General features: G+C 48.0%; 2 protein-coding genes across 2 annotated transcripts; both read left to right on the forward strand.

The window, feature by feature from the left end:
• Positions 1 to 495: 495 nt before the first annotated feature.
• On the forward strand, positions 496 to 3,628 carry LOC138850365 (Kruppel-like factor 18). The gene is made up of 3 exons (XM_070076796.1): positions 496 to 2,257; positions 2,435 to 2,593; positions 3,453 to 3,628. The coding sequence occupies exons 1-3, from the start codon at positions 496 to 498 to the stop codon at positions 3,626 to 3,628; spliced, it is 2,097 nt and encodes a 698-aa protein (XP_069932897.1).
• A 3,655-nt stretch (positions 3,629 to 7,283) lies between these two features.
• On the forward strand, positions 7,284 to 25,943 carry LOC100347417 (Kruppel-like factor 18). Its single transcript, XM_070076797.1, has 4 exons — positions 7,284 to 7,362; positions 21,687 to 21,799; positions 22,792 to 24,913; positions 25,768 to 25,943. The coding sequence occupies exons 1-4, from the start codon at positions 7,284 to 7,286 to the stop codon at positions 25,941 to 25,943; spliced, it is 2,490 nt and encodes an 829-aa protein (XP_069932898.1).
• The last annotated feature ends 1,298 nt before the right edge of the window (positions 25,944 to 27,241 follow it).

The raw sequence follows: 27,241 nt of genomic DNA on the forward strand, positions 1-27,241 counted from the left end.
GCATCTGGGGAGGGAATCAGCAGATGAAAAATGTGCTCTCTGAGTCTCTGTCCCTGTCTCTCTGTCTTTTAAATAAAACACGAGGAAACAATTTTAAAAGAATGTGTGCTTTAGAAATGTTACTCCCTGTGTGGAGGGTGCACTGGTTGGAGTCCATTCTAGTATCAGACCAGTTGAGGCGATTGCAGGCTTCAAGGCGAGGGCTGGGGAAGAGCTGGACTAGGATGAGATCAGCAGGGAGGGAGACAGCTGTGAGGAATTTGAATGGGGCTGGACTCTTGACCTTCTAATTTTTTTTTGTGCAGGATCCTACAGCTGAATATCTATTCCAGTTACTAGACAACAACAGAGAGGTACACCCCTCCCACACTTGAGGAAATCGAGGAGTATTTGCAGGACCTCTGTGAGCCACATAAGGAAGAGGCAGAAACACCGGCAGTGCCTCTGCCTGCCTGTGGTGAGGGAAGCCAACAAGAGTCAGCCCAGAGCCTGGCGATGCCGACCTTGACCCCCACAGTGCCTTCTGAGCGTCTGAACATCCCCGGGACCGTCCTCATCCAGAACTCCACACAACCCTCTGTTATGCACCTTGATAGGCCTCTTGAGGACCAAAGAAAGACTCTTTTCACAGACCAGGAAGTAACCTTTGATCAGACCAAACCCACAGCAGACTCCCAGATGACAGGTGTCACTGACATTCCGAAGATGACACCGACTGATGGTCAGAAGTCAGCTGGCACTGCCGGCAAGCTGACAGTGTCCAGTGAAGACGGCCAGTTGAGGACCCTCGGCATGATCCAGATGACATGTGATGATCAGATCAATACACCCAGTGAGAACCAGACTATCCATGGAGCTCAGATGACAACTCTTACAGAGCGGCATGTGAGGACTCCCGGTGGTGACCAGATCCTCGATGGGGCCCAGAAGAGCAACACCACTGGTGGCCAGAGATTCTATAGGGGTCAGATAAGCAACTCTACTGATGACCAGACCCTCTATGGGGGTCAGATGAGTGCCCCAACTTGTGACCAGGCCCTCTATGGAGGCCAGGTGAACTCGCCAACTGCTGACCAAACCTTGTATGGGGGCCAGATGAATGCCCCAAGTTGTGACCATCAGACCCTCTATGGGGGCCAGATGCACACCCCAGCTAGTGACCAGAACCTGTTTGTGCGTCAGATGAACTCACCAACTGGTGACCAGACCCTCTATGGGGACCAGGTGAACTCGCCAATTGGTGACCAGACCTTATATGGGGGCCAGATGAATGCCCCAAGTGGTGACCATCAGACCCTCTATGGGGGCCAGATGAACACCCCAGCTAGTGACCAGACCCTGTATGTGGGCCAGATGAACTCACCAGCTGGTGACCAGACCCTCTATGGGGGCCAGGTGAACTCGCCAATTGGTGACCAGACCCTCTATGGGGGCCAGATGAACTTGACAACTGCTGACCAGACCTTGTATGGGAGCCAGATGAATGCCCCAAGTGGTGACCATCAGACCCTCTATGGGGGCCAGATGAACACCCCAGCTAGTGACCAGAACCTGTATGTGCGTCAGATGAACTCACCAACTGGTGACCAGACCCTCTATGGGGACCAGGTGAACTCGCCAATTGGTGACCAGACCTTATATGGGGGCCAGATGAATGCCCCAATTGGTGACCATCAGACCCTCTATGGGGGCCAGATGCACACCCCAGCTAGTGACCAGACCCAGTATGTGGGCCAGATGAACTCACCAGCTGGTGACCAGACCCTCTATGGGGGCCAGGTGAACTCGCCAATTGGTGACCAGACCCTCTATGGGGGCCAGATGAACTTGACAACTGCTGACCAGACCTTGTATGGGGGCCAGATGAATGCCCCAAGTGGTGACCAGACCCTCTATGGGGGCCAGATGAACACCCCAGCTAGTGACCAGAAGCTGTATGTGGGCCAGATGAACTCACCAGCTGGTGACCAGACCCTCTATCAGGGCCAGTTGAACGCCACTACTAATGACCAGACCCTATTTGTGGGCCAGATGCACTCACCAACTGATGACCGGACCCTCTATGAGGGTCAGATGAACTTGCCAACTGCTAACCAGACCTTGTATGGGGGCCAGATGAACACCCCAGCTAGTGACCAGACCCTGTATGTAGGCCAGATGAATTCTCCAACTGGTGACAAGACCCTATATGTGGGCCAGATTAACTTGCCAACTGGTGACCAGACTCTCTATGGGGGCCAGATGATGCCCTTCACTGGTAACTGCTCCCTCTCTGGGGGCCAGATGATGACCAACAGTAGCCAAGTCTATGGGACTCAAATGATGCCCCATCAGTCCTTCTCATTGCCACACCCAGGATTTGTATATGCTTCAAGTTTCCTTTTGATGCAAGGACAACCTCCAGAGTACTTTTCAAGTTCTTCTTTGGTTCAAGGACAACTCTTAGAAAAGCAGAATTGGAACCTACAGACCCAGCGCTATCAGCCTCCGAAGAATCCTGAGCTTTTGAAGCCTTACGTCTGTACATATCCTGACTGTGGGAAATCTTACTCAAAGTCTTCCTACCTCCAGATCCATAAGCGTAAACACACAGGTGAGTGAGGACCCAGACATAGGGGTAAGGGGTTTTGGGCCTTTTCAATTTATTTATTTATTTATTTATTTAGAAAGAGTTACAGAGAGAGGGGGAAAGACTGATATCTTCCATCTATTGGTTCACTCCGCTAGAAGGCTGCCACGACCAAGGCTGGGCCAGGCCAAAGCCAGGAGCTTCATCCGAGTCTCCCACATGGGTGCAGGGGCCACTGCCTTTTCTAGATCATTAGCAAGCAGCTGGATCGCAGTTGGAGCAGCTAGGACGCAATCTGGTGCCCATATGGGATGCTAGTGTCTCAGGCAGTGGCTTTACCCACTATGGGTCTGGCCATTGTGGACAATTAGGGAGCAAACCAATGGATGAAGACCTCTCTCTCTTTCTCTTGTGTAACTCTGACTTTCAAATAAATAAATAGCTCTTAAAAAAAAAAAAGAAAGAAAGGACAGGGTGAATAAAGTAGTCCTAGGACAGGCTCTGCTCGTGGGCCAGAGTTGTTCTGTGGCATGGATTGTATGCAGGTGATGGAATAAGGAAGGAATATGTTTGGCCCCTTCTGCAGGTTCTTGACCCTGCCTCTACGGGGACTGTGGCTTCATGGACCCCATTCTAGAACTAACAGCCCTGGACGCCCTCCGTTCACTCTTGTTCCTCTTCTTTCTTCTCCTCGTTTCCTTTCTTCCTCTCCTCCTTCATGGTTTTCCTCTGTCCCTCCATCTCCTTTTTACTCACCCCCTCCAGGCATTTCTCCTCTGACTCTTCCTCCCAACGTGCCCCAAACCCTGTTATTCTTGGTCACTTCCCACAGCGCTGCCCGCCATGACCCTGAGATAGGAGTCTCTCCTTGTCTCTCTTGCAGGGGAGAAGCCCTATGAATGCAGTGAGGAAGGATGCCCATGGAGATTCTCCCGCGTGGACGAGCTCAGCAGACACAAGAGGAAGCACTCTGGGGAGCGGCCCTACACGTGTACCAAGTGCGACAAGAGCTTTGCGCGATCTGATCACCTGCGACAGCATCAGAAAGTCCATAGATGATTTCCACCCAGAACTATGAACTCCTCAGCCCGAGCGGAAATACATAGGGCTGAAAAATTCTCCCTCATTATTTTTGCTTTCTTGATCATCAGCACTGTGCCAACACAGTGCATGCTTAATATTATTGGTAAGCTTTTTAAAACATTTGTTATTTTTTCTAAGATGTGTGGATTTTCATACAAAAACTGAATCAAACAGAACTTCATAGAATCAGAAACAGTCTTCATTCATTCCCCTCTTGCAGTGTAACTGCTTTTATGAGGGTTCTATGAATCCTTCTGGATCTTGGCTGTACTTGCAAAACTGCCGTGAAAGCTGCCCGTGCCCAGGTGCAGTCACATCAGACCCAAACCTTGGAGGTCATGGAGGAGGGGACCTCGTGCTTCCATGTCTGAGAGCAGAGCCGTGACTCCTGAAGGTCCTTACGCCTAGAAGAGCTCTTACAAGAACTCTGTGAGTCCATGTAAGTTGCTTCTATGAAAATCTTTTTTTTAATACTTACCTTTTAAAAAAAGATGTTATATACTTGAAAGGCAGAGTTACAAAAAGAGAAGCAGAGACAGCAGGCAATCGTCTGTTTGCTGGTTTACTCCCCAAGTGGCTGCCCTGGGATGCGGCTAGGGCAGGCTGAAGACAGGAGCCAGGAGCTTTTGGGTCTCCCATGTGGGTACAGATACCCAAGGATGTGGGTTTTCTAAGGATGTTCTGTGTTCTAAATTTAAGGAAAGTTTTTCGCTTGAACTATCTATAGCTTGTACCGATTCGATAAATATTCTTGTGAGAAGAATGGTAACTTTTTTATTTTTCCCTGTCTGGTCCCGCCAAAATTTGAAACTGTGACTATTCTTATTTTGTGACAATATACTTACTTGCCTAAGTTCAATAAGAATCTTCTCTCTTTTTACTAGTGCATAATTCCAAACAGCGAGTTAGCAGCAGCGGAGAGCGGACCCCAGAGAGCCATGAGCACCCGATCAACGCCACCCTCACGCCCAGGAGGAGCCGCAGCCGCCAGCAGCGAGGCCGAGACCCGCATCCATCATCACGACGCCCCTGAAACCAAGCGCGCAGGGCGGTGGACCCAGTGAACTGGTTCCATGTGCGAAACGGCTCTGGTTCATCCAGGGGAAGAGCACGGAGGAAGCGTGTTTGTACCCAGCCTGCGTAAAGCAGAATTACCCAGGGAGGGTCTCGGCAGTGTGAGGCGACACTGGGGTGTGGGCAGCAAAGGGTGCAGACCCTGGTGCAGCTCCAGGGCAAGGCAGCCAAAGTGCTGCAGCCAGGAACCCGTGTAGATATGGTTGGGCCTTGGGGAGAACCCTTGTGGACACGGCCCCCGCCTTGGGGAGAACACATGTGGACACATCCCCCGCCACGGGTTAGAACTCTTGTGAACTCGGCTTGCTCCGTGGGTGAGAACCTGTGTGGACACGGACCCCGCCTTGGGGAGAACACTTTAAGACGCGATACCCACCATGGGGAGAACTTTTGTAGACACTGCCCATGCTGCCACTGGGGAGAACCCTTGAGGACGCGCCTGCAACGTGGGGAGAACCCTTGTGGATGCAGCCCTTGGTGTGGGGCCCGTACGGTTGCACACAAGGTGCATGCATAGGGGTTCTCGCTACCCTCTGCAGGTGCAGCCCCTAAGACATGGCCCAGGGTGTTCCCACCCTCCCGTGCAGAAGTGATGGAAGGTGCTGGCGGGCAGGTGGCGGGAGAAGGCGGAGCAGCGAGACCATGGGCAAGGGATGGGGAGCAGGACTCACTCCTCACCGAAGACAGCCTGGAGAGGACAGAGGAGCACCAGCAGCTGACCCAAGGCCGCCTCCCGCCACGGTTCCCACCGACGCCCAGAGGAGGGGCGGGAAAGAAAGCAGAGCCAGAGACTCCAGCACTGGCGGCTGTCCCCACACCAGCAGTGCACAGACAATTGGAGCTGCACCTTCCTGATTACAAGAGCGCATTGTCAAGGCAGCTTGGGATTTTTATTATCTTTTCCTGAAGATGTCGCTTTTTGGTAATAACAAATGTGTTTAAGAAGAAAAGCCTAGTTTTTCTCAGTACACCTTTAAAGAGTTTTAAATTGTTTCCTGTCTGATCAAGCTGAGATGTTTTAAGAACTTCATTTTTATATTTGCAGTAAAAGTTTGCAACTTGATTTTTGAAACAGTGAACTTCAATCAGCTCTTGTTAAAGGTTTAAATTAAAAAAAAAAAAAAGAAAGAAAACAACCCACGTTGGTTATGTCACTGTGGCATTGAGCACGGACATGGGATGAGAGCAGAGGAAGGCTGAAGTCTGCCTGGGTTTGGCTTCCCAGCCTCCAAAGAAGTTTATTTTCATTTTTATTTATGTAGAAGGCAGACAGTGGGAGTTCTGTCCACTGATTCTCCCTCTGAATGCCTGTGATAGCCTGGATTGGGCTGAGCTGCAGCCCGGACCTGGAAACTCGCCCTGGGTCTGCTACCTGGGCTGGCAGGGACCCAAGTGCTCGAGCCATCACCTGCTGCCTCCCAGGTGTGCACCAGCAGGAAGCCCGGAGTGAAGGTGCAGTCAGACTCAAGCCCAGGCACTCTGCTAGGGGATGGGAATATCCCAACTTGCATCTTAACTGCTCAGCCCAAGGCCCATGCCATTCAACAGATTTTTAATTCAGAGATTCCTATGTAGTTAATTGCTATTTTTGAAGCACTTGTGTAAATAATCAGATTTGTCTGTTGAAACTAAATTTATTTTATAAACAAATTACCTCTTATTCTCTTTTGTAAAACTAGGGGAAACTGTAGAAAAGTGGTTTAGAGAAAAACGATGTCTGTCTGCTGGTAGAGTGTAACCCTGTCTGTTGTTTTAGAGTTATTCTCTCTCTAGATGTTGGACTGGATCCTGACTTCTGGTTTCCCCTAATATGTGGCTACCACTCTCTAGCTAGGAAGAGGACTGTGTTGTAAGACATAATCAGGCTAATCATTTCACGAGCTCCCTCTTAGATCCAAGAGCCAAACAAGATTTGTTTGGACATCTGAGTTCTAGTTTGTCACTGATGCAAATATGACTAGAAATTTACATTAAATGCCCGTACGGCTTCAACTTCAATGGCTGTTGTCACTCAACACACTCACTCAATTTCTTTGCTGAGGTAGTCTTAGGTAACAGAATTAGTCTTAATTCTCTAGTAGGCAGACAAGATGGCTAGACTCATGTAAATTCTGGGGGAGCTGAGAGTAGGCTGAGTGGCTACAGTTAGTCTCACCCAGTTCTTTGATTTATTTAGCTGGTTCCCCTTCAGGCTTGAGTTCATGATTTTAAACCATTTTACAAACTGAATTTATCATTTGACTATTAATTTTACTTAGCATGGTCATTTCTGAACATTGTACCTGATCCTTGAAAGTCTCTGAAGTACAACTCCTAACTGGATAATGCTGGTCCAGCTCTGAGAGAGGATAGCCAATGCCCATGGAACAGGCCCAAGTGATTTTAATGAACTCCAGGCAGCCTGGGTTCTGCGAGCCACTTTTCTGGACCTTGTCACTCAAACATGGGCAAAGACTTGACATCAACTCAGTTTCCAACCATTCCCGAATGAACCAGAACAGGTCCATCCTGGTGTCGAGGGACAGTCAAAACCACACTTGAGATTGGGTAGTCGACAATGCTTTTGGAGAAGAAGATCGAGCACAAGGGGGAAATGGCGTCCCCTACGTCAGACCCGAACAAAGCAGAGCTGGGAGGTCCTGGAGATGTCCTGCTTCTGTGTCTCAGAGAATTCCTGAAAACACAATGTCACTCTGCCCTTTGAATAAATAACTTTTGAAACAGAAATGTGTGTAAGTTACATGTGTTTTCAAAATGAGTGTCTGCAAGAGTTAGGTGTTGCCATGGCCAGTGAGGACAGCGAGCCAAGCTGGAAGCAATGATCGTATCTACTCGCAGCCCCATGGTAAAAGCAAGAGGCAAAAAGAAGAGGGGCTGGCTCACTAATGTTCTGAGTGACAGTGCAGACAGGAGAATCCTATCTGAAGGAGGATTCCTACTTGTCTTGGGACGGCAGGCCGGAGGGGAGGAAGAGGGGAGAATGACAGGAGTGGCAAAGGCGAGTTTGATGGCAGGAGGTAGGTACCTTGGCCAAGGCTGTTGATAAGGAAGCCTTGGTGGAGGCCCCTGGGAGGTTTCTCAGCTGAGGGCCCAATAAGGAGACCTTTGAATGAAGGCGCCTGGGCTGGGATGCAGCTTGCATGCGAGCTTGGCAGGCCGGTGATGGCAGAGCCTGGCAGTTCTCTGGGTGGCTTTGGTTTACTAGTCAACATGGTAGTGTGTGGCTTACAAGATAACAGTGCAGAACTTCATTCTCTGTGACTGCATCCATCTGGTCCAGGCAGAGAGAGAGCTGTGGGAGAGAACAGACATGCTGGTGTGGGCAGCAGGCGTGGGACACAGTATCTGAGTCGGAAAGGCTGTGGTGTTGGGAAGATCCGCGGAGACAAGCCTGGGTGGTAAGCAGAGGGTGGGAGGCCGAGTCCTGCACTGTCTGTATTGGGAAGGTTGTGGGATGGTGGGCACTCAGCTGGGCTGGGCTGCAAGGTCGATGAATACTGTGGAACTGATGGATGGATAGACTAACAACTGTGCAGTAAGTAGACAGACAGACAGACACAAGTGTGTTTGGGGACCCCCTAGATGTTTAGAGTGACAACTTAAATCACTGAAGCAAAGGTGAACAGTTAGAAATTATGCTGGGACAACTACAAAGCCAGAATTAGATCTCTACCTCATTTCATACACAAAAGCCACCTCCAAGTGCAACAGGCATTTGGAAGTAAAATAAGAAACATTCAAGTAGTAGAAAACAATTGGTGAGTTCTTAACCATAACCAGAACTTAGAGAAAGCTTTCTAACTGTGACTCTCTTGGAGAGTTGGTAAAATTGGCTGCTTGGAAAGAAAAGTATTTTACATGACAAAAAGACAACTAGTGAGGTGGGCATTTGGCCCAGGGGTTAAGACATCTGCATCCCATATCAGAGGGCCTTGTTGGAGTCCCAGCTCCAATTTCCATCCTGGTGTCCTGCTAACATGCACCCTGGGAGGCAGAAGATGATGGCTCAAGTACTTGGGTCCCTGCAACCCATGAGGGAGACCCAGACTGAGTTTCAGGTTCCTGGCTTTGGTTTGGCCCAGCTCTGGCTATTGCAGCCATTAGCAGAATAAGCCAGAGGATGGGAGATCTCTCTCTGCCTCTCAAATAAATACATGAGAAAAGAAAAAAACTTTGTAAATATTAGGATGGATTTAAGTTCTGGGAATTTTATTATTAGAATATAAATTGATTTTATACCCAAAAAGAACTTCCAAAAAACTTTTGCTTTCTTACAGGCAGAGTGGATAGTGAGAGAGAGAGACAGAGAGAAAGGTCTTCCTGTTGCCGTTGGTTCAGCCTCCAATGGCCACCATGGCTGGCGTGCTGCGGCTGGGGCACCGCGCTGATCCAATGGCAGGAGCCAGGTGCTTCTCCTGGTCTCCCATGGGGTGCAGGGCCCAAGCACTTGGGCCATCCTCCACTGCACTCCCAGGCCACAGCAGAGAGCTGGCCTAGAAGAGGGGCAACCGTGAAAGAATCCGGCGCACGGACCGGAACTAGAACCCAGTGTGCTGGCGCCGCTAGGTGGAGGATTAGCCTATTGAGCCGTGGCGCCAGCCCCAAAAAACTTTAAAAAAAAGAAAAAAAAGAGACCTGTTTATTTGAAAGGCAGAGTTACAGAGTGGCAGAGGCACAGAGAAATTTTCCATTGAGGGGCAGAGCCAAGATGGCGGAATAGGGAGGGCGCGCACCGATAGTCCTGGAAAATTTAGTTTAATAAAAGTGGAGTTACAGTAGCCTCAGAAAAAGGATCAGGAAAAAATTGCAGAGGAAACTCTTCTGGATCAAGTGGCTGTGATTCAGAGGACCTACTGGGAGAATAAGGTTGCCCACCGCGCGGAAGCCGAGCCGTGGGAGCCGCAGGGTCTGCGCGCCAGTGCAGGAAGGGGAGTGGATGTCACACAGACACCAGCGGGGAGAGCAGGGACGCCCAGGGCTCCGAGTCCACACATCGGCGTTGGAAGGAGAGGTGAGCTCAGTAATCCGAGACATGGGCGGGGAAATGGAAGTCAGAATCTAGAGGGGAGCGGGATAGTTCGCCAGACTGACTACAGGAGAGAAGGAAAAAACATGGTGGGGGTACTGGTACAGACGAGTTTCTCTCTCTGCCAACCTTGCAAAGGAGAGCAAGAGACAAAGAGCAGGCCCCCACTCTGGATTTACATAACAACAGGGGAGAGCTAAGGAACTGAGTCACTAGGATTCAGTAGCCTAGGCAACCCAGTGGGAGTCCAGAGGAGAAACAGAGCCCGCACAGACACTTTGGGTAGAAGCCAGAGATTGGAAGCTAAATACCATCAATTCTGCACAGCCGTGCAGTGCGGTATTACTTAACTCCTGAATAAATAAATAAAATAAATAAATAAATAAATAAATAAATAAAAAGAGAGAGATTTACCACGCATAACCTGAGGGTCTCACCTTTGCACACCTGTAACCCGGAAGAACCAAGCAGAGCTCTCAGGCCACGCCCATCTCAAGCCTCCAAGACTCCTCCAACAGCAGGCAGTCCACTTAACACAGACATAGTATATAAAAAAAAAAAACGCACAGTGACAAGAAGAATTAACTATGCCAAGCAACAAACACAGAAATCGAGGGAACAAGATCAACGATGACACTATGATGCCTCCAAATAAACCAAACACCCCAAGCCAAGATTATGAAGATGATGAGATAGAAGAAATGCAAGATTCGGATTTCAAAAAATGTATGATAAGAAGTTTTCAAAAGCAAATCCTTGAACTACAGAAATCCTTATTGGACAGGATTGAAAATCTCTCTCGTGAAAATGAAATTTTAAGGAAGAATCAAAATGAAACTCAGAAACTAGTAGAACAGGAAAGTGTGATAGTGAAGAGAAATCAAAATGAAACGAAGAGCTCAATAGATCAAATGACAAACACATTAGAGAGCCTTAAAAACAGAATGGGTGAAGCAGAAGAGAGAATATCGGACTTAGAAGACAGAGCACAGGAAAACATACAAACCAAAGAAAAGAAGAGGAAATTAGAAATCTAAAAAATATTGTTGGGAATCTACAGGATACTATTAAAAAAAACCAACATTCGAGTTCTAGGAGTTCCTGAAGGCATGGAGAGAGAGAAAGGATTAGAAGGCCTTTTTAGTGAGATACTAGCAGAGAACTTTCTGGGTTTGGAGAAGGACAGAGACATCCTAGTACAGGAAGCTCATAGAACCCCCAATAAACATGACCAAAAGAGATCCTCACCACGCCACGTGGTAATTAAACTTACCACAGTGAAACATAAAGAAAAGATCCTAAAATGTGCAAGAGAGAAACGTCAGATTACTCTCAGAGGATCTCCAATCAGACTCACAGCAGATTTCTCACCAGAAACACTACAGGCTAGGAGGGAATGGCGAGACATAGCCCAGGTGCTAAGAGAGAAAAATTGCCAGCCCAGAATATTATATCCTGCTAAGCTCTCATTTGTGAATGAAGGTGAAATAAAGACCTTTCATAGCAAACAGAAATTGAAAGACTGTGGCCACTCGTCTGGCCCTGCAAAAGATACTTAAAGATGTGCTACACTCAGAAACACAGAAACACGGCATCAATATGAAAGAAGGTAAAGGAAGAAAAACCACCAGTAAAAGAGCATGGGAAGCTCAAAGCATATACTAGAAAATATCTCCGGGAAAATGGCAGGGCAAAGTCACTACGTATCAATAGTCACATTGAACATTAATGGTCTGAATTCTTCAGTTAAAAGACACCGTTTGGCTGATTGGCTCAAAGAACACAACCCAACTATTTGTTGCCTACAAGAAACATATCTCTCTAACATAGATGCATGCAGACTCAAAGTGAAAGGTTGGAAAAAGATATTCCATGCCAACAGAAACAAAAAAAAAGCAGGTGTAGCCATATTGATATCAGACAAAATAAACTTTAATACAAAAACTGTTAAGAGAGACAAAGAGGGACACTATATAATGATTAAGGGTTCAATTCAACAGCAAGATGTAACTATTATAAATGTATACGCACCTAATTACAGGGCACCGGTCTATTTAAAAGATATGTTATGGGACTTAAAGGGAGATTTAGATTCTAATACAATAGTACTGGGGACTTCAATACTCCACTCTCAGAAATAGACAGATCATCCGGACAGAAGATCAACAAGGAAACAGCAGATTTAATTGACACTATTGCCCAAATGGATCTAACAGATATCTACAGAACTTTCAACCCTACATCTGCAGACTTCACATTCTTCTCAGCAGTGCATGGAACCTTCTCTAGGATTGATCACATACTAGGCCATAAAGCAAGTCTCAGCAAATTTAAAAAAAATTAGAATCATACCAAGCAACACACTCTTAAACAACCAGTGGATCAAACAAGCAATTATAGGACAATTTTTTTTAATACAGGGAAACATTTCTTGAATGATCAACAACTGGGTGTTTTCACAGTAACATTTTGTTACCAACATCTCTTGGGAGAAATATAATGGGTAAATCAGCTCAGTTATTTCTTCTTCCCATTTTGATTTTTAATCTCTTGTCAGATACTTGTTATCCAGTAGAAGGCAAATATTGTTGAAAAGAAAGGTTTTTGGGCTGGCGCTATGGCGTAGTGGGTAAAGCCACTGGCTGCAGTGCCAGCATCCCATATGGATGCCGGTTTGAGTTCTGGGTGCTCCAATTCAGGTCCAGCTCTCTGCTATGGCCTGGGAAAGCAGTGGGAGATGGCCCAAGTGCTTGGGCCCCTGTACCTGCATGGGAAACCCAGAAGAAGCTCCTGGCTCCTGGCTTTGCTTTGGCTCAGCTCCAGCCATTGCAGTCATTTGGGAGTGAATAGAGGACCTCTCTCTCTCTCTCTCTCTCTGCCTCTCTGTAACTGTCTTTCAAATAAATAAATAAATCTTAAAAAAGAAAGTTTTTTTCTATAAGAAAGACATAGATGCTTGCCTAACTCCTAGAAATGTTGTCAGTTCTGCTAGTACTAGGTTACTGGTGACCTCAAGCAGTAGATATAAAATAGATTTCATATTTGCTGAAATCTCAAGTAGGAAGCTGGGAAAATACAAGTCTGCTAGAAAATGATGTAAAGGAAGCTGCAACTCACCAAGAAGCATGAACAGAAATGACCAACACTCTTTGGATACGAGGAAGCAACTTAGCCAGGATGCATACTTGTGTCCTAGGAGATGAGGTAAGCTGGGCTATACTGAGTTAAAATTCTGGTGTTTAATCCTGCTTTGCTACACAAGAAATTGAAAACATACTGTTTGGGGCAGGCACTTGGTACAGCAGTTCAGATGCTGCTTAAGGCACCTACATCCCATATCAGAGTGCCTCTGTTTCAGTGCCAGCCCTGCTCCCAACTCCAGCTTTCTGCTAATATGCACCCTGTTGATGGCTTACGTACTCGGGTCCCTGCCACCCATGTCAGAGACCTGGACTGGGTTCCAGGCTCCTGCCTTCAGCATGGCCCAGCCGCAGCTGTTGTAAGCATTTGGGGCACCAACCAGTAAATGGAAATCAATCAATCAGTCTCTATCTCTCTCTTTCTCTCTCATGCTTTTCAAATAAATAAAAATAAATATTTTTAAAGAAAAGAAGATATCAAAACTTATGAGCTGTAGTAAAACCAGTGCTAAGGGAGAAATTCATAGCTGTTAGTCTCAAATAAACAAAGTTTACACTTGAAGGATTTAGAAAAAGAAGAGCAAATTAAACTCCAGGTTAGCAAGAGGAAAGAAGTAATAAAGATTACATGAGACAAACAAAACGAGAACAGAAAAAGTAGGGAAACATCAGTGAAACCAAACAGTTCATCTAACAGATTCTAACACCAGCACGTCTTCAGCCAGTGACTGGGAGGACTGCCTGGTTTACGACAGTCTTTCCACGCATGTCCATTGTCATTCCCAGATCCAGAGCAGGGTGCCACACTGCTCCCTGTCTCCTCCAATCCACGAGAGCTTCTCTGTGCTGCCCTGGGTGCTTGGGAAGAGGACTGCTCAGGTGTTTGCTAGAATGTTCTCCACTTGCCTGTGTCATGGACACGTGGAGGCTATGGATGTGGAGGAAGAATCCGCAGAGGCAGCATGTCCTAGCGGGAGGGCATCACATGAACATGACTCGTGGAACAACCTCACAGCAACTCTTTGTCTTTGTCTTGACCGTTTTCCCCTCATAGTGGGAACGAGGCAACTCATTGCACTGGTAGCAACTCTGGGAGAACTTGGAGCACAGCAAATGTTTTTGCTCGACCTGTTGAGGATGCATAGTTCCAGGATGCCCAAGCAAGATAAGGAAGCAGAACATATGAGATGAATACGCTTCTGGGTGGGGCACAGGCAAACTCTGCCATGGTGCCCGGGAGAGCAGGAGCCCAGAGACAGGCAGCATCAGAAAAGTCCCCAGGTGACGGAGACGGAGAATGGCTGCTACACCTGTGCCTGTGCTGTTGATCAGCGGCAACACCGTATTCCATTCCAGTGGAGGATGGCCCAGGTCCTTGGGTCCCTGCATCCACGTGGGAAACCAGCACAAAGCTCCTGGCTTCTGATCGGCGCAGCTCTGGCTGTTGGCGGCCAACTGGGGAGTGAACCAGTGGATGGAAGACCCCCCCCCCCCAACCGCCTCTCCTTCTTTCTCTGTGTAACTCTGACTTTCACGTAAATAAATCTTAAAAATATTATCAGTCTTGTTCTGGGGCAGATACATGAAGCCATCTTCGGACACACAGTGGCAGCACTCCTTCAGAGCTTATTAGGTTCAAATTCTCCCTGCCCAGCCCACACCCCTGAGGCACAAATTCCAAGGTGGGACCTAGGGGTCTTGACATTAATAAGCTCTCCAGGTGACACTGACAAACACTGAAGCAAATGCAGAGATGCACTATTTTAGAGCAATCATTTTTTTTTAAAGATTTATTCATTTATTTGCAAGTCAGAGAGAGAGAGAGAGAGAGAGATTTTCCATCTGCTGGTTCACTCTCCCAGATGGCTGAAATGGCCAGGGCTGGGCCAAGCCAAAGCCAGGAGCTTCTTCCAGGTCTCCTACATGGGTGGCAGGAGCCCAGACAACTTGGGCCATCTTTTGCTGTTTTTTCCAGGCTATTAGCACAGAGCTGCATCAGAAGTGGAGAAGTCAGGACACCATTCAGCACCCCTATGGGATGTTGGTCCCGAAGGTGGTGACTTTACCTGCTACGCCACGATGCAGGCTCCTAGAGCAATTATTTCAAGTCTGGGATAGACTTACCCTCTCACTTTGAGCATTATGAAGAACACATAGACAAGAATACATGGGTTTAAATCCTTTGAAGATTGATTTTGCTTGACAACTGTGAATTTCCCTTTCTCCTCCTCGTTGAATTTTACATTTTTGGAGCTCAGGATAAACAATAGTTATGCATTATCTGAAGATTGCATTAGCCAAAACCCTACAGTCAGTGATCGATTTAAGTAACAGAATTATCATTTCAGAATAATACAATCATTATTAATAATTGGAGTCTGGCAGAAAACTCTGACTTGATCCAGGTCTTGTAGTGCAATAACTTGACAGGTTCACAAAATTTTTGGTTTTGTCTGAAATTTACAAGTACAACATGTAGTTATTAAAAGTATGTTTCAACTGAATTGCACACCTGTGTTTCCACTTAGAATAATTTGATCTTCTGTATCTGAAGGTAATTGAAAATGAAACTCAGTGAAGGGTGGGATGGGAGAGAGTGTGGAAAGGGCAGGGCTGTGGGAGGGAAGGAGGTTGGGGGGAGAAGCCACAACAATACAAAAGTTGCACTTTGTAAAATCACATTTATTAAACAAAAAAGTGTTTAAAAATAAGTCTAAATAATAAAATTATATAACTCAGGTAATTTTAAAGAAATTAGGTATTTCACTTAAAAAACTTGTTGCAGGTCAGTTTATTGAGAAAACTGTATGCTGTATGTTAATCCTATTCACTTGATGACCTTGCATGATGTGAACTGGGACTCCAAAGGTCACAGCTGAGAAGTTTCTGAAATTACTTCCCCGTATTTGTTCAGGAACACAAAAATCAAATATCAAGAAATGTTCAGGAAATTCTGAAAATTGCCTCTTCTTATTTTTTCAAAAAGTGGTGATCAACGATCAGGAAGGAAACAGCTTGGAGAAAGGATGAAAATGATACATGTGCTAAACAAAATACAAATTTTGAAAATTTCCAATAAAACAATCTTTGGACCAAAACTATGTCGATACTTTTCCTTCCATTCCGGCCAACTTCAACCCGAGGCTTCTGAGCTACAGACATGTTGCATTCCAGCCTTTTCCATCTTCAGCTCTTCACGGTTAAACGTAATGCACTCTTTCGCTTCTGTGGCCTCATCTAAAACTTGATTTTCTTTGGTGGAGGGCTTCGCACTGACGCCGGCTCCAGGGCGCAAAGTCCGCGTCGCTATCTGCCTTGGTTCTACGGCGTGGCGGCGTGGAGAAGGCCCAGTGGAGCTGACAGCTTGGTTAACCGCCAGTGGCGCTTTGTCTTGGGCACTTTGCCGCCAAGCATGGGCTGCTGTCCCACGATTAACAAATGGCTTCTTTCGCTGAAACGTGGCTGAGCCAGTGTTCAAGACATGGGCCCCGTTTTCCGTGAAGCATCTTTGAAGTAGCCTGGTCCTGGGCCGCGGACGAGGGGCTATGCCGGGCGCAGTACTGAGGGCCCCGCGGTGCCCCGAGGCGGTCCCGCAGGCCAGGGTCGTTGGGTTGGAGGCACCAGCCAGCCTTAGGCGATAACGTTTACAAATCCAGCGCCAGGCCCACAGGGAGCCAGCAGCGCTGCTCTTTGTCCCTCCCCCTCCAACCGCGATTCCTTTAAGTTAGCCATTTTATTTCAACAAAACCCAGAGCCTTGCTTGAATTAGCGTGACATGGCTGTCTGTCTATTCCTTATGGTGGTAAAATCCGGAAATCAGCCATTTTTCACACTCCTCTCTAAGCAGTCTTTCAGAGGTTTTCTTTGCTTGTTTATTATCTTTGATTTAATTTTAATGTACTTGATGAACTTTTCAGTACTTTCTAAATCCCAGTTAAAAGTCGTACTGAGGCTAGCATTCTGGCGTAGGGATGCTGGCACCATATGGGGGCAGGTGAGAGTCCTGGCTGCTTCACCAGGCTCCTGGCTTGGGCCTGGCTCAGTGCTGGCGGTTGTGGACACTTGGGAGTGAGCCAGTGCTTGGAAGATCACCACTCTCTATCCCTCTCTAACTCTGATTTTCAAATAAATGAATATTTTTTTAAAATAGGTTCCTAGTACTGAAGAGTTTTTTTTTTTTTTTTTTGAAACCCTTCATATGCATGTGCCATTTGGTGAAGCAGGTTAAGCTATTGCTTGGTGTAGATGCCAATTCTAGTCCCAGCTGTCCACTTCCCATCCAGCTCCCTACTAACACACCTGGGAAAGCAGCAGAGGATGGTCCAAGTGCTTGGGCCCCTGTGCCCATGTGGGAGACCCGGATGAAGCTCTAGGCTCCTGGCTCCAGATCAGCACAGTGCCTGTTGTCGCGGCAATTTGGGGAGTGAACCAGCAAATGAAAGACCTTTCTCTTCGTCTCTCCTTCTCTCTATATAACTCTTTCAAATGAAGAAAGCTTTGAAAACAATACATTTTCCTTCCTTTCTTATAGACTTAGTTATTTATTTGAAAGTCAGAGTTACAGAGAGAGAGAGATCTTCCAATGCTGGTTCACTCCCCAAATTGCCGCAGTGGCCAAGATGGGTCAGGCCGAAGAGAGAATCTTCTTCCAGGTCTCCCACACGGGTGCAGGGGCCCAAGCACGTGGGCCATCTTCCACTGCTTTCCCCAGGCCCTTAGTAGGGAACTGGAGTGGAAGTAGAGTAACTGGGACCTGAACTCACGGGTATACGGAATGCAGGTGTCCGAGGCGGCAGCTGTACACACTGCACCCCAGTGCCGCCTCGGCATTGCATTTCTTAGGGTGAGCTGACCGAATCCACAGGATCCGGCACTCAAAGTAATTTTGGTTAAGTCTGCCGTGGTGAAGGCGGTGGACTCCACTGTCACTGAAGGGTTGATTGGTTTCAGAGGCTGTGGCCTTGAGCGTGTTTAAATAAGGATCAGACCATAGTAACAGAAAACTCTGGAGGTCAGCTCTGGTCTCTCCGACTTCCTGGTAAACCCTGTTTGCCAATCTTCGGTTCCCGCAGTGCGTGATGACTGCCACAACAAAACCCACTCCTGGGGCTGCAATGGGAGACTCACGGTGGGCGGTGGGGGAGGGGCCGGAGCTCAAGGCCAGAGGTCAAGGTCAAGGTCAAGGCCAGGTAGATAGGCTTTGGCAAGTGACTTAATCACCAAGCTAGAGTCAGGGGGAAATTAGCAGAAGCGAGGCGGGAGCACAGGGCTCCGCCCCTGGGAGGCGTAGCCGGGGCCTGGAGCCAATCTGGAGCAGGTGTGCACACGGCCCGCCCCGCTAGTGCTATAAAAGGAGGGCCGCACCTCCTGCTGCTGACAGGGTCAATTCTGGCTGCCTCAGTGGGTGGTCCGCTCCTGCTTCTCCAGCCTGCCCTGCTGTGTTTCTGCCACAGAGCGCACAGTTTGCTCCAGGGGCTCTTTCTGCGTCCAATATGGTGAGTCTGCGTCCACACTCGCCAGCCCAGGGTTCTAGCGTCACAGTGGGGAGGGGACTGGAAACGCTGTGGCGGGCGTGTGGGGGGCCCAGCAGCGCAACGCTGCCTACGAAGTTAGGGGTCCTGCAGGGCGCTCGATTCGCGTTAGGCTCTCGGGCCATCCTTTCTGGGCACTTGCACGTACCGGTCCGGCCGAGGGCACACCTTCCTCCAGGCGAAGGCGGGCCAGCTGAGGGCAGTGGGGCTGGCGTCCCCTGGCTGCGGGGCCGGGGCCTGGCTGCTCGGCAGGAGTCCCCAGGCCACGCCTCGGCCCTGGGCTTCAGTGCGCTCTGCTGTGGACGGTGGAAGGACACTTCCAAGCCAGCTGCCTGCCGTGACTATTCTGTGAGGCCTGGCGGCGTGGGAGGCTGCTGGGTTAAGACACCCTTCCTCAGGAGGCGCGGCAGTGACTGGGGAGGCAGCGACAGGAAAGCCTTTTGTTGTGGTTCCTCGGCTTTTTCTCTATTTTCCTCTTCTTTTTCCTTCTTTCCTGGCTCCCTTTCTTCTTTCCATTTGAAAGACAGGTACAGAGAGAGAGGGCGGGACAAAGATCTTCCGTCTGCTGGTTCACTCCCCAGATGGCCCTGTTGGCTCCATCCAGGGCTCCCACATGGGTGCAGGGGCCCAAGGACTTGGATCACCTTCCGCTGCCTTCGCGGGCTCATGAGCAGGGAGCTGGAGCGCTGCTGGCATTAGAGTGATGGCCCTCGCCTCGCTTATAATTTTATTATTTCTTTCTGCTAACTTTGGGTTTAGTTTGCTGTTTTGCTAGTTCCTTAAATTGTAGTGAGGTTGTTGATGTAGGAGTTTTCTTGCTTTTATTTTCTTTATAGCTAGACATTTCCCTCTGGTGCAGCTTTTGTTGTATTCCATAATATTCGGCATGACGGGTTGTGGTTTCATTCACCGCCTAAGTTTTATCCAAATTCTTGTGATTTCATCTTGCATTCATTACTTTGCATAAGAAGGTGCTCTTTATTTTTTTATTAAATAAAACTCTGTATTAAGAGTTTTATTTTAATTGGCTTCTAAATAAGAGTGTCTGTAAATTTAAGCTGCTAAAATTAATCAAATATACGTTTTAATTCGTGGGACCTGATTCTCTGTATCATGTTTTAAACTTGCTGGTAGGAAGAAATTAAAAACATTTTATGTGTGTGTGCTTAAGTTGACTGGTTCAACAAACTACACCATGTTAGATATTTAAGAGGCGTTTCCAAATACATGATTCTTAAAATTTAGAGACGGCATTGGACCTTCTGGTAAATGTTTTCTTAAGTTGTTATCTAATGGTTGAAACTGTTTGCTAACTTTTCATGTGATATTGCTATTGTCAGCAAGCGATCTAGGACTTGCTCCCTTATTTCTCTATTCTAAGCCCCACTTGTTCTTTCATTTCTCTATTCTCTTCAAGGTAGGAAACTAATTCTATTATGAAGGAATCTGTAGGATGCACCATTTAATCTTTAGACCTTATAAAAGAGATGGCTAACACTTTTCTGTAATAGCATAGCCAAAATAAGAGCTTAAATGATCATTTCCTAGCCAGATTGATTTCGCCAGCAGTGAAGTAAACAGTAAGTAGATAAAAACCTCCCTTTTAGACCAGAGGGAAAGAAAGTTTTAAAGTGAGAATATTATTTTCCTCATGGGCATCGTCTACCTTAGGAAAACTACTACAGAACATGCCTGTGACTATAGACTTGTAGTTTAGGCCACTGAAGATTAGAGATGGGCCTTGGGCACTCCCTTGACTTGCATCCTCTGGTCTGATTTAACAAAACTCAGGAGGATAAGAAAGCCAGGCATCAGAAGCAATGGGTGGCAGGCCTATTAATGGCTGTTCTGTACAGTGATCTGCCCTCAAGGAGACCCACCAGGCCAGTCCACTGCAGTGGCTTTCAATGGGGTAAGCCTGGACTGCAGCAGAAGTCAGCTTGTGAAGGGCCCTGGCAGCTCTGCCAAGAGTTGGATCACTGAAATGGACCTGCCCTGGAGTCGAAGGATGCCTAGGTCAGAGCCACAGATCTTATTGGCTCTAAGCTGAAAAGCCCTTCACTCAGCCCAGCTTCCAAAGTGACCACTGCAGCTGAGGGGACGGCCAAGTAGGGTCAGCAACATTGCAGGCAGAACTGTAGATTTCCTGTTGGAGATGCCACCTGCCTTTACCTGGCCAGCTCTCCTCCCAGGCCAGCTAAGTAATGAAAGTCAACAGAGTGCCTTCCCCTAGGAGGTTCACACCTCCCTTAGGATGTCCCCATGTGGAGAGATTGATAGGTCTGGGCCTCTTAACTTCCAAGGCCTAAAGCCCACCAGATTACTCTCAAGCCCCTTCTGTCAGGTTCTAGTTGCCTCTCAATCAGAAAACTTAATTGTAGGCTAGACAGCACCTTTCTTAGCTCCTCTAATAATGACTCTGTCCTTTGTTCTAGACCCTGTCTAGCGCACTTGGGCCTCATTTCTTTGTAATCATAACCTCTACTCTACCACCAATGGCTCTACTCCCAACCTGTGTGTACTGATGGTCCTCTTCCCCAGTTAATGCTGTGTAATTGTTCAAAACCTCTCTACATTCAAACCCCTCTACCTACAAAAGATGAGTGACTTTTCTTCCAGTCTTGGCTGGAATCAGCTTTCCGGTCGTTGGGTATTCCCCAATAAACCTTTCCCTTGAAAAAAAAAAAAGAGAGGTAGGTGCCTTTCTCTGAATGGAGGAGAGAACTTCCACTTTGACTATGAGCTTGTCTAAATATGATCAGAGTCGGTGAACTCGGAAGGCTTCCATAGACTTGGCAACTCATGACGGGAGCCTAGGGTGGTTACTGGCACCATAAACTAGAGTGTCAATTTGTTGGGTCAACAGCAGGAGTCACTGTGTGCTTGCTCCTCATGTGGGATCTCTGTCCTTAATGTGCTATACATTGTGATTTAATGCTATAACTAGTAGTCAAACACTTTGTGTTTCTGTGTGGGTGCAAACTGTTGAAATCTTTACTTAATATATACTAAATTGATTTTCTGTATATAAAGAGAATTGAAAATGAATCTTGATGTGAATGGAAGGGGAGGGGGAGAGGGAGCAGGAAAGGGGAGGGCTGCAGGTGGGAGAGAAGTTATGGGGGAGGGGAAGCCATTGTAATCCATAAGCTGTACTTTGGAAATTTATGTTCATTAAATAAAAGAGAGTTCTGTATGGGCTGCTGAAACAAAGTCCCATAAACTAGCTGGCTTATAAGTGACAGAAATTTATTCCTCCACAGTTTTGGAGAGTGGGACATCCAAGTTCAAGGTGCCAGCAGATTCGCTGGCTGGTGAGGGCTTGCTGGCTGTCTTGTGGACAGCCATCTTCTCACTGTACCTTCCTGTGGGGGAAGTAAAGAACTCTGGTCTCTGCCTCCCTGAAGGCACTCACTTCTTTCATGAGAGCTCTCCTCTCGTGGCCTAATCTCTTCCCAAAGACCCAACACACTGGGGATCAGGGTTCAGCCTAGGAATCTGGGGGAGACATAGTTCAGTCCCTGCTAGGTTCTCAGGAAGCTCAAGCTGCTGGGTGCCAGAGAGGTGGTTAACAGTCTTCCACCTGGGCCAACTCACTTCACCTCCGTGGACCTCTGGATTCTTACATGAGATTAAGTTGTCTTCTGGAGTCATGATAGGAAAGAAAAGAAATGAGGTAAAAATCTTAGAAAGTGCATCCACTTCATTGAATCCCAGGAAGATGTCTGGGGAGGCGGGCCATCTTTGGAAGAGTCCCTGGAGTGAGATCTCGGCAGGGCATAGTGGAGCATTCCTCTAGACTCCTACCTGCACTGGTAGATAGAAATAGCTTAGGAAGAGCTTGCATTTTGAGGACAGGCAGAGTGCTGTGGGACCCCTGCATCCCACAGCACCATGCCTGGGTTGGAGTCCTGGCTCCACTTCCATTCCCAGCTCCTGCTCACGCACACCCTAGGAGGCAGCAGCGATGACTCCAGTGCTCGAGTCCCTGCCACACAGATGGGAGGCCTAGCTTGAGTTCCAGGTTCCTGATTTTCACCTGACCCGGTCTCTGCTCTTGTGAGCATCTGGGGAGGAAATCAGCAGATGAAAAATGTGCTCTCTGAGTCGCTGTCCCTGTCTCTCTGTCTTTTAAAATTGTTTCCTCATGTTTTATTTAAAAGAATGTGTGCTTTAGAAATGTTACTCCCTGTGTGGAGGGTGCACTGGTTGGAGTCCATTCTAGTATCAGGTCAGTTGAGGCGATTACAGGCTTCAAGGCGAGGGCTGGGGAAGAGCTGGACTAGGATGAGATCAGCAGGGAGGGAGACAGCTGTATGGAATTTGAGTGGGGCTGGGCTCTTGACCTTCTAATTTTTTTTTGTGCAGGATCCTACAGCTGAATATCTATTTCAGTTACTAGACAACAACAGAGAGAGGTACACCCCTCCCACACTTGAGGAAATCGAGGAGTATTTGCAGGACCTCTGTGAGCCACATAAGGAAGAGGCAGAAACACCGGCAGTGCCTCTGCCTGCCTGTGATGAGGGAAGCCAACAAGAGTCAGCCCAGAGCCTGGCGATGCCGACCTTGACCCCCACAGTGCCTTCTGAGCCTCCGAACATCCCTGGGACTGTCCTCATCCAGAACTCCACACAACCCTCTGTTATGGACCTTGATAGGCCTCTTGAGGACCAAAGTAAGACTCTTTTCACAGACCAGGAAGTAACCTTTGATCAGACCAAACCCACATCAGACTCCCAGATGACAGGTATCACTGACATTCCGAAGATGACACCGACTGATGGTCAGAAGTCAGCTGGCACTGCCGGCAAGCTGACAGTGTCCAGTGAAGACGGCCAGTTGAAGACCCTCGGCATAATCCAGATGACATGTGATGATCAGATCAACACCCCCAGTGAGAACCAGACTATCCATGGAGCTCAGATGACAACTCTTACAGAGCGGCATGGGAGGACTCCCGGTGGTGACCAGATCCTCGATGGGGCCCAGAAGAGCAACACCACTGGTGGCCAGAGATTCTATAGGGGTCAGATAAGCAACTCTACTGGTGACCAGACCCTCTATGGGGGTCAAATGAGTGCCCCAACTGGTGACCAGGCCCTCTATGGAGGCCAGGTGAACTCGCCAACTGCTGACCAAACCTTGTATGGGGGCCAGATGAATGCCCCAAGTTGTGGCCAACAGACCCTCTATGGGGGCCAGATGCACACCCCAGCTAGTGACCAGAACCTGTATGTGCGTCAGATGAACTCACCAACTGGTGACCAGACCCTCTATGGGGACCAGGTGAACTCGCCAATTGGTGACCAGACCTTATATGGGGGCCAGATGAATGCCCCAAGTGGTGACCATCAGACCCTCTATGGGGGCCAGATGAACACCCCAGCTAGTGACCAGACCCTGTATGTGGGCCAGATGAACTCACCAGCTGGTGACCAGACCCTCTATGGGGGCCAGGTGAACTCGCCAATTGGTGACCAGACCCTCTATGGGGGTCAGATGAACTTGACAACTGCTGACCAGACCTTGTATGGGAGCCAGATGAATGCCCCAAGTGGTGAGCATCAGACCCTCTATGGGGGCCAGATGAACACCCCAGCTAGTGACCAGAACCTGTATGTGCGTCAGATGAACTCACCAACTGGTGACCAGACCCTCTATGGGGGCCAGGTGAACTTGACAACTGCTGACCAGACCTTGTATGGGGGCCAGATGAATGCCCCAATTGGTGACCATCAGACCCTCTATGGGGGCCAGATGAACACCCCAGCTAGTGACCAGACCCTATTTGTGGGCCAGATGAACTCACCAACTGGTGACCAGACACTTTATCAGGGCCAGTTGAACACCACTACTAATGACCAGACCCTATTTGTGGGCCAGATGCACTCACCAACTGATGACCAGACCCTCTATGAGGGTATGATGAACTTGACAACTGCTAACCAGACCTTGTATGGGGGCCAGATGAATACCCCAGCTATTGACCAGACCCTGTATGTAGGCCAGATGAACTCACCAACTGGTGACCAGACCCTGTATGTGGGCCAGATGAATTCTCCAACTGGTGACCAGACCCTATATGTGGGCCAGATTAACTTGCCAACTGGTGACCAGACTCTCTGTGGGGGCCAGATGATGCCCTTCACTGGTAACTGCTCCCTCTCTGGGGGCCAGATGATGACCAATAGTAGCCAAGTCTATGGGACTCAAATGATGCCCCATCAGTCCTTCTCATTGCCACACCCAGGATTTGTATATGCTTCAAGTTTCCTTTTGATGCAAGGACAACTTCCAGAGTACTTTTCAAGTTCTTCTTTGGTTCAAGGACAACTCTTAGAAAAGCAGAATTGGAACCTACAGACCCAGCGCTATCAGCCTCCGAAGAATCCTGAGCTTTTGAAGCCTTATGTCTGTACATATCCTGACTGTGGGAAATCTTACTCAAAGTCTTCCTACCTCCAGATCCATAAGCGTAAACACACAGGTGAGTGAGGACCCAGACATAGGGGTAAGGGGTTTTGGGCCTTTTCAATTTATTTATTTATTTATTTAGAAAGCGTTACAGAGAGAGGGGGAAAGACTGATATCTTCCATCTATTGGTTCACTCCGCTAGAAGGCTGCCACGACCAAGGCTGGGCCAGGCCAAAGCCAGGAGCTTCATCCAAGTCTCCCACATGGGTGCAGGGGCCACTGCCTTTTCTAGATCATTAGTAAGCAGCTGGATCGCAGTTGGAGCAGCTAGGACGCAAACTGGTGCCCATATGGGATGCTAGTGTCTCAGGCAGTGGCTTTACCCACTATGGGTCTGGCCATTGTGGACAATTAGGGAGCAAACCAATGGATGAAGACCTCTCTCTCTTTCTCTTGTGTAACTCTGACTTTCAAATAAATAAATAGCTCTTAAAAAAAAAAAGAAAGAAAGGACAGGGTGAATAAAGTAGTCCTAGGACAGGCTCTGGTCCTGGCCCAGAGTTGTTCTGTGGCATGGATTGTATGCAGGTGATGGAACAAGGAAGGAATATGTTTGGCCCCTTCTGTAGGTTCTTGACCCTGCCTCTACGGGGACTGTGGCTTCATGGACCCCATTCTAGAACTAACAGCCCTGGACGCCCTCTGTTCACTCTTGTTCCTCTTCTTTCTTCTCCTCATTTCCTTTCTTCCTCTCCTCCTTCATGGTTTTCCTCTGTCCCTCCATGTCCTTTTTACTCACCCCCTCCAGGCATTTCTCCTCTGACTCTTCCTCCCAACGTGCCCCAAACCCTGTTATTCTTGGTCACTTCCCACAGCGCTGCCCGCCATGACCCTGAGATAGGAGTCTCTCCTTGTCTCTCTTGCAGGGGAGAAGCCCTATGAATGCAGTGAGGAAGGATGCCCATGGAGATTCTCCCGCGTGGACGAGCTCAGCAGACACAAGAGGAAGCACTCTGGGGAGCGGCCCTACACGTGTACCAAGTGCGACAAGAGCTTTGCACGATCTGATCACCTGCGACAGCATCAGAAAGTCCATAGATGATTTCCACCCAGAACTATGAACTCCTCAGCCCGAGAGGAAATACATAGGGCTGAAAGTTTCTCCCTTATTATTTTTGCTTTCCTGATCATCAGCACTGTGCCAACACGGTGCATGCTTAATATTATTGGTAAGCTTTTTAAAACATTTGTTATTTTTTCTAAGATGTGTGGATTTTCATACAAAAACTGAATCAAACAGAACTTCATAGAATCAGAAACAGTCTTCATTCATTCCCCTCTTGCAGGGTAACTGCTTTAATGAGGGTGCTATGAATCCTTCTAGATCTTGGCTGTACTTGCAAAACTGCCGTGAAAGCTGCCCGTGCCCAGGTGCAGTCACATCAGACCCAAACCTTGGAGGTCATGTAGGAGGGGACCTCGTGCTTCCATGTCTGAGAGCAGAGCCGTGACTCCTGAAGGTCCTTACGCCTAGAAGAGCTCTAACAAGAACTCTGTAATTCCATGTAAGTTGCTTCTATGAAGATCTTTGTTTTTAATACTTATCTTTTAAAAAAAGATGTTATATACTTGAAAGGCAGAGTTACAAAAAGAGAAGCAGAGACAGCAGGCAATCGTCTGTTTGCTGGTTTACTCCCCAAATGGCTGCCCTGGGCTGGGGCTAGGGCAGGCTGAGGACAGGAGCCAGGAGCTTTTGGGTCTCCCATGTGGGTACAGATACCCAAGGATGTGGGTTTTCTAAGGATGTTCTGTGTTCTAAATTTAAGGAAAGTTTTTCGCTTGAACTATCTATAGCGTGTACCGATTTGATAAATATTCTTGTGAGAAGAATGGCAACATTTTTATTTTTCCCTGTCTGGTCCCGCCAAAATTTGAAACTGTGACTATTCTTATTTTGTGACAATATACTTACTTGCCTAAGTTCAATAAGAATCTTCTCTCTTTTTACTAGTGCATAATACAAACAGCGAGTTAGCAGCAGCGGAGAGCGGACCCCAGAGAGCCATGAGCACCCGATCAACGACACCCTCACGCCCAGGAGGAGCCGCAGCCGCCAGCAGCAAGGCCGAGACCCGCATCCATCTGCACGGCGCCCCTGAAACCAAGCGCGCAGGGCGGTGGACCCAGTGAACTGGTTCCATGTGCGAAAGGCTCTGGTTCATCCAGGGGAAGAGCACGGAGGAAGCGTGTTTGTACCCAGCCTGCATAAGCAGAATTACCCAGGGAGGGTCTCGGCAGTGTGGGGCGACACTGGGGTGTGGGCAGCAAAGGGTGCAGACCCTGGTGCAGCTCCAGGGCAAGGCAGCCAAAGTGCTGCGGCCAGGAACCCGTGTAGATATG

This window comes from Oryctolagus cuniculus, chromosome 7 (genome assembly GCF_964237555.1).
Source record: "Oryctolagus cuniculus chromosome 7, mOryCun1.1, whole genome shotgun sequence".
Classification (NCBI taxonomy): domain Eukaryota; kingdom Metazoa; phylum Chordata; class Mammalia; order Lagomorpha; family Leporidae; genus Oryctolagus; species Oryctolagus cuniculus.

What these genes read in the sequence shown, in the direction of transcription:
- LOC138850365 (XM_070076796.1), top strand. Translation starts at nt 496, where the DNA reads ATGCCGACCTTGACCCCCACAGTGCCTTCTGAGCGTCTGAACATCCCC. An exon ending in CCAGATGATGCCCTTCACTG is followed by an intron (nt 2,258 to 2,434) that starts GTAACTGCTCCC and finishes CTTTGGTTCAAG; the next exon opens with GACAACTCTTAGAAAAGCAG. An exon ending in CCATAAGCGTAAACACACAG is followed by an intron (nt 2,594 to 3,452) that starts GTGAGTGAGGAC and finishes TCTCTCTTGCAG; the next exon opens with GGGAGAAGCCCTATGAATGC.
- LOC100347417 (XM_070076797.1), top strand. Translation starts at nt 7,284, where the DNA reads ATGCTTTTGGAGAAGAAGATCGAGCACAAGGGGGAAATGGCGTCCCCT. An exon ending in TGTACCTTCCTGTGGGGGAA is followed by an intron (nt 21,800 to 22,791) that starts GTAAAGAACTCT and finishes TTTTTTGTGCAG; the next exon opens with GATCCTACAGCTGAATATCT. An exon ending in CCATAAGCGTAAACACACAG is followed by an intron (nt 24,914 to 25,767) that starts GTGAGTGAGGAC and finishes TCTCTCTTGCAG; the next exon opens with GGGAGAAGCCCTATGAATGC.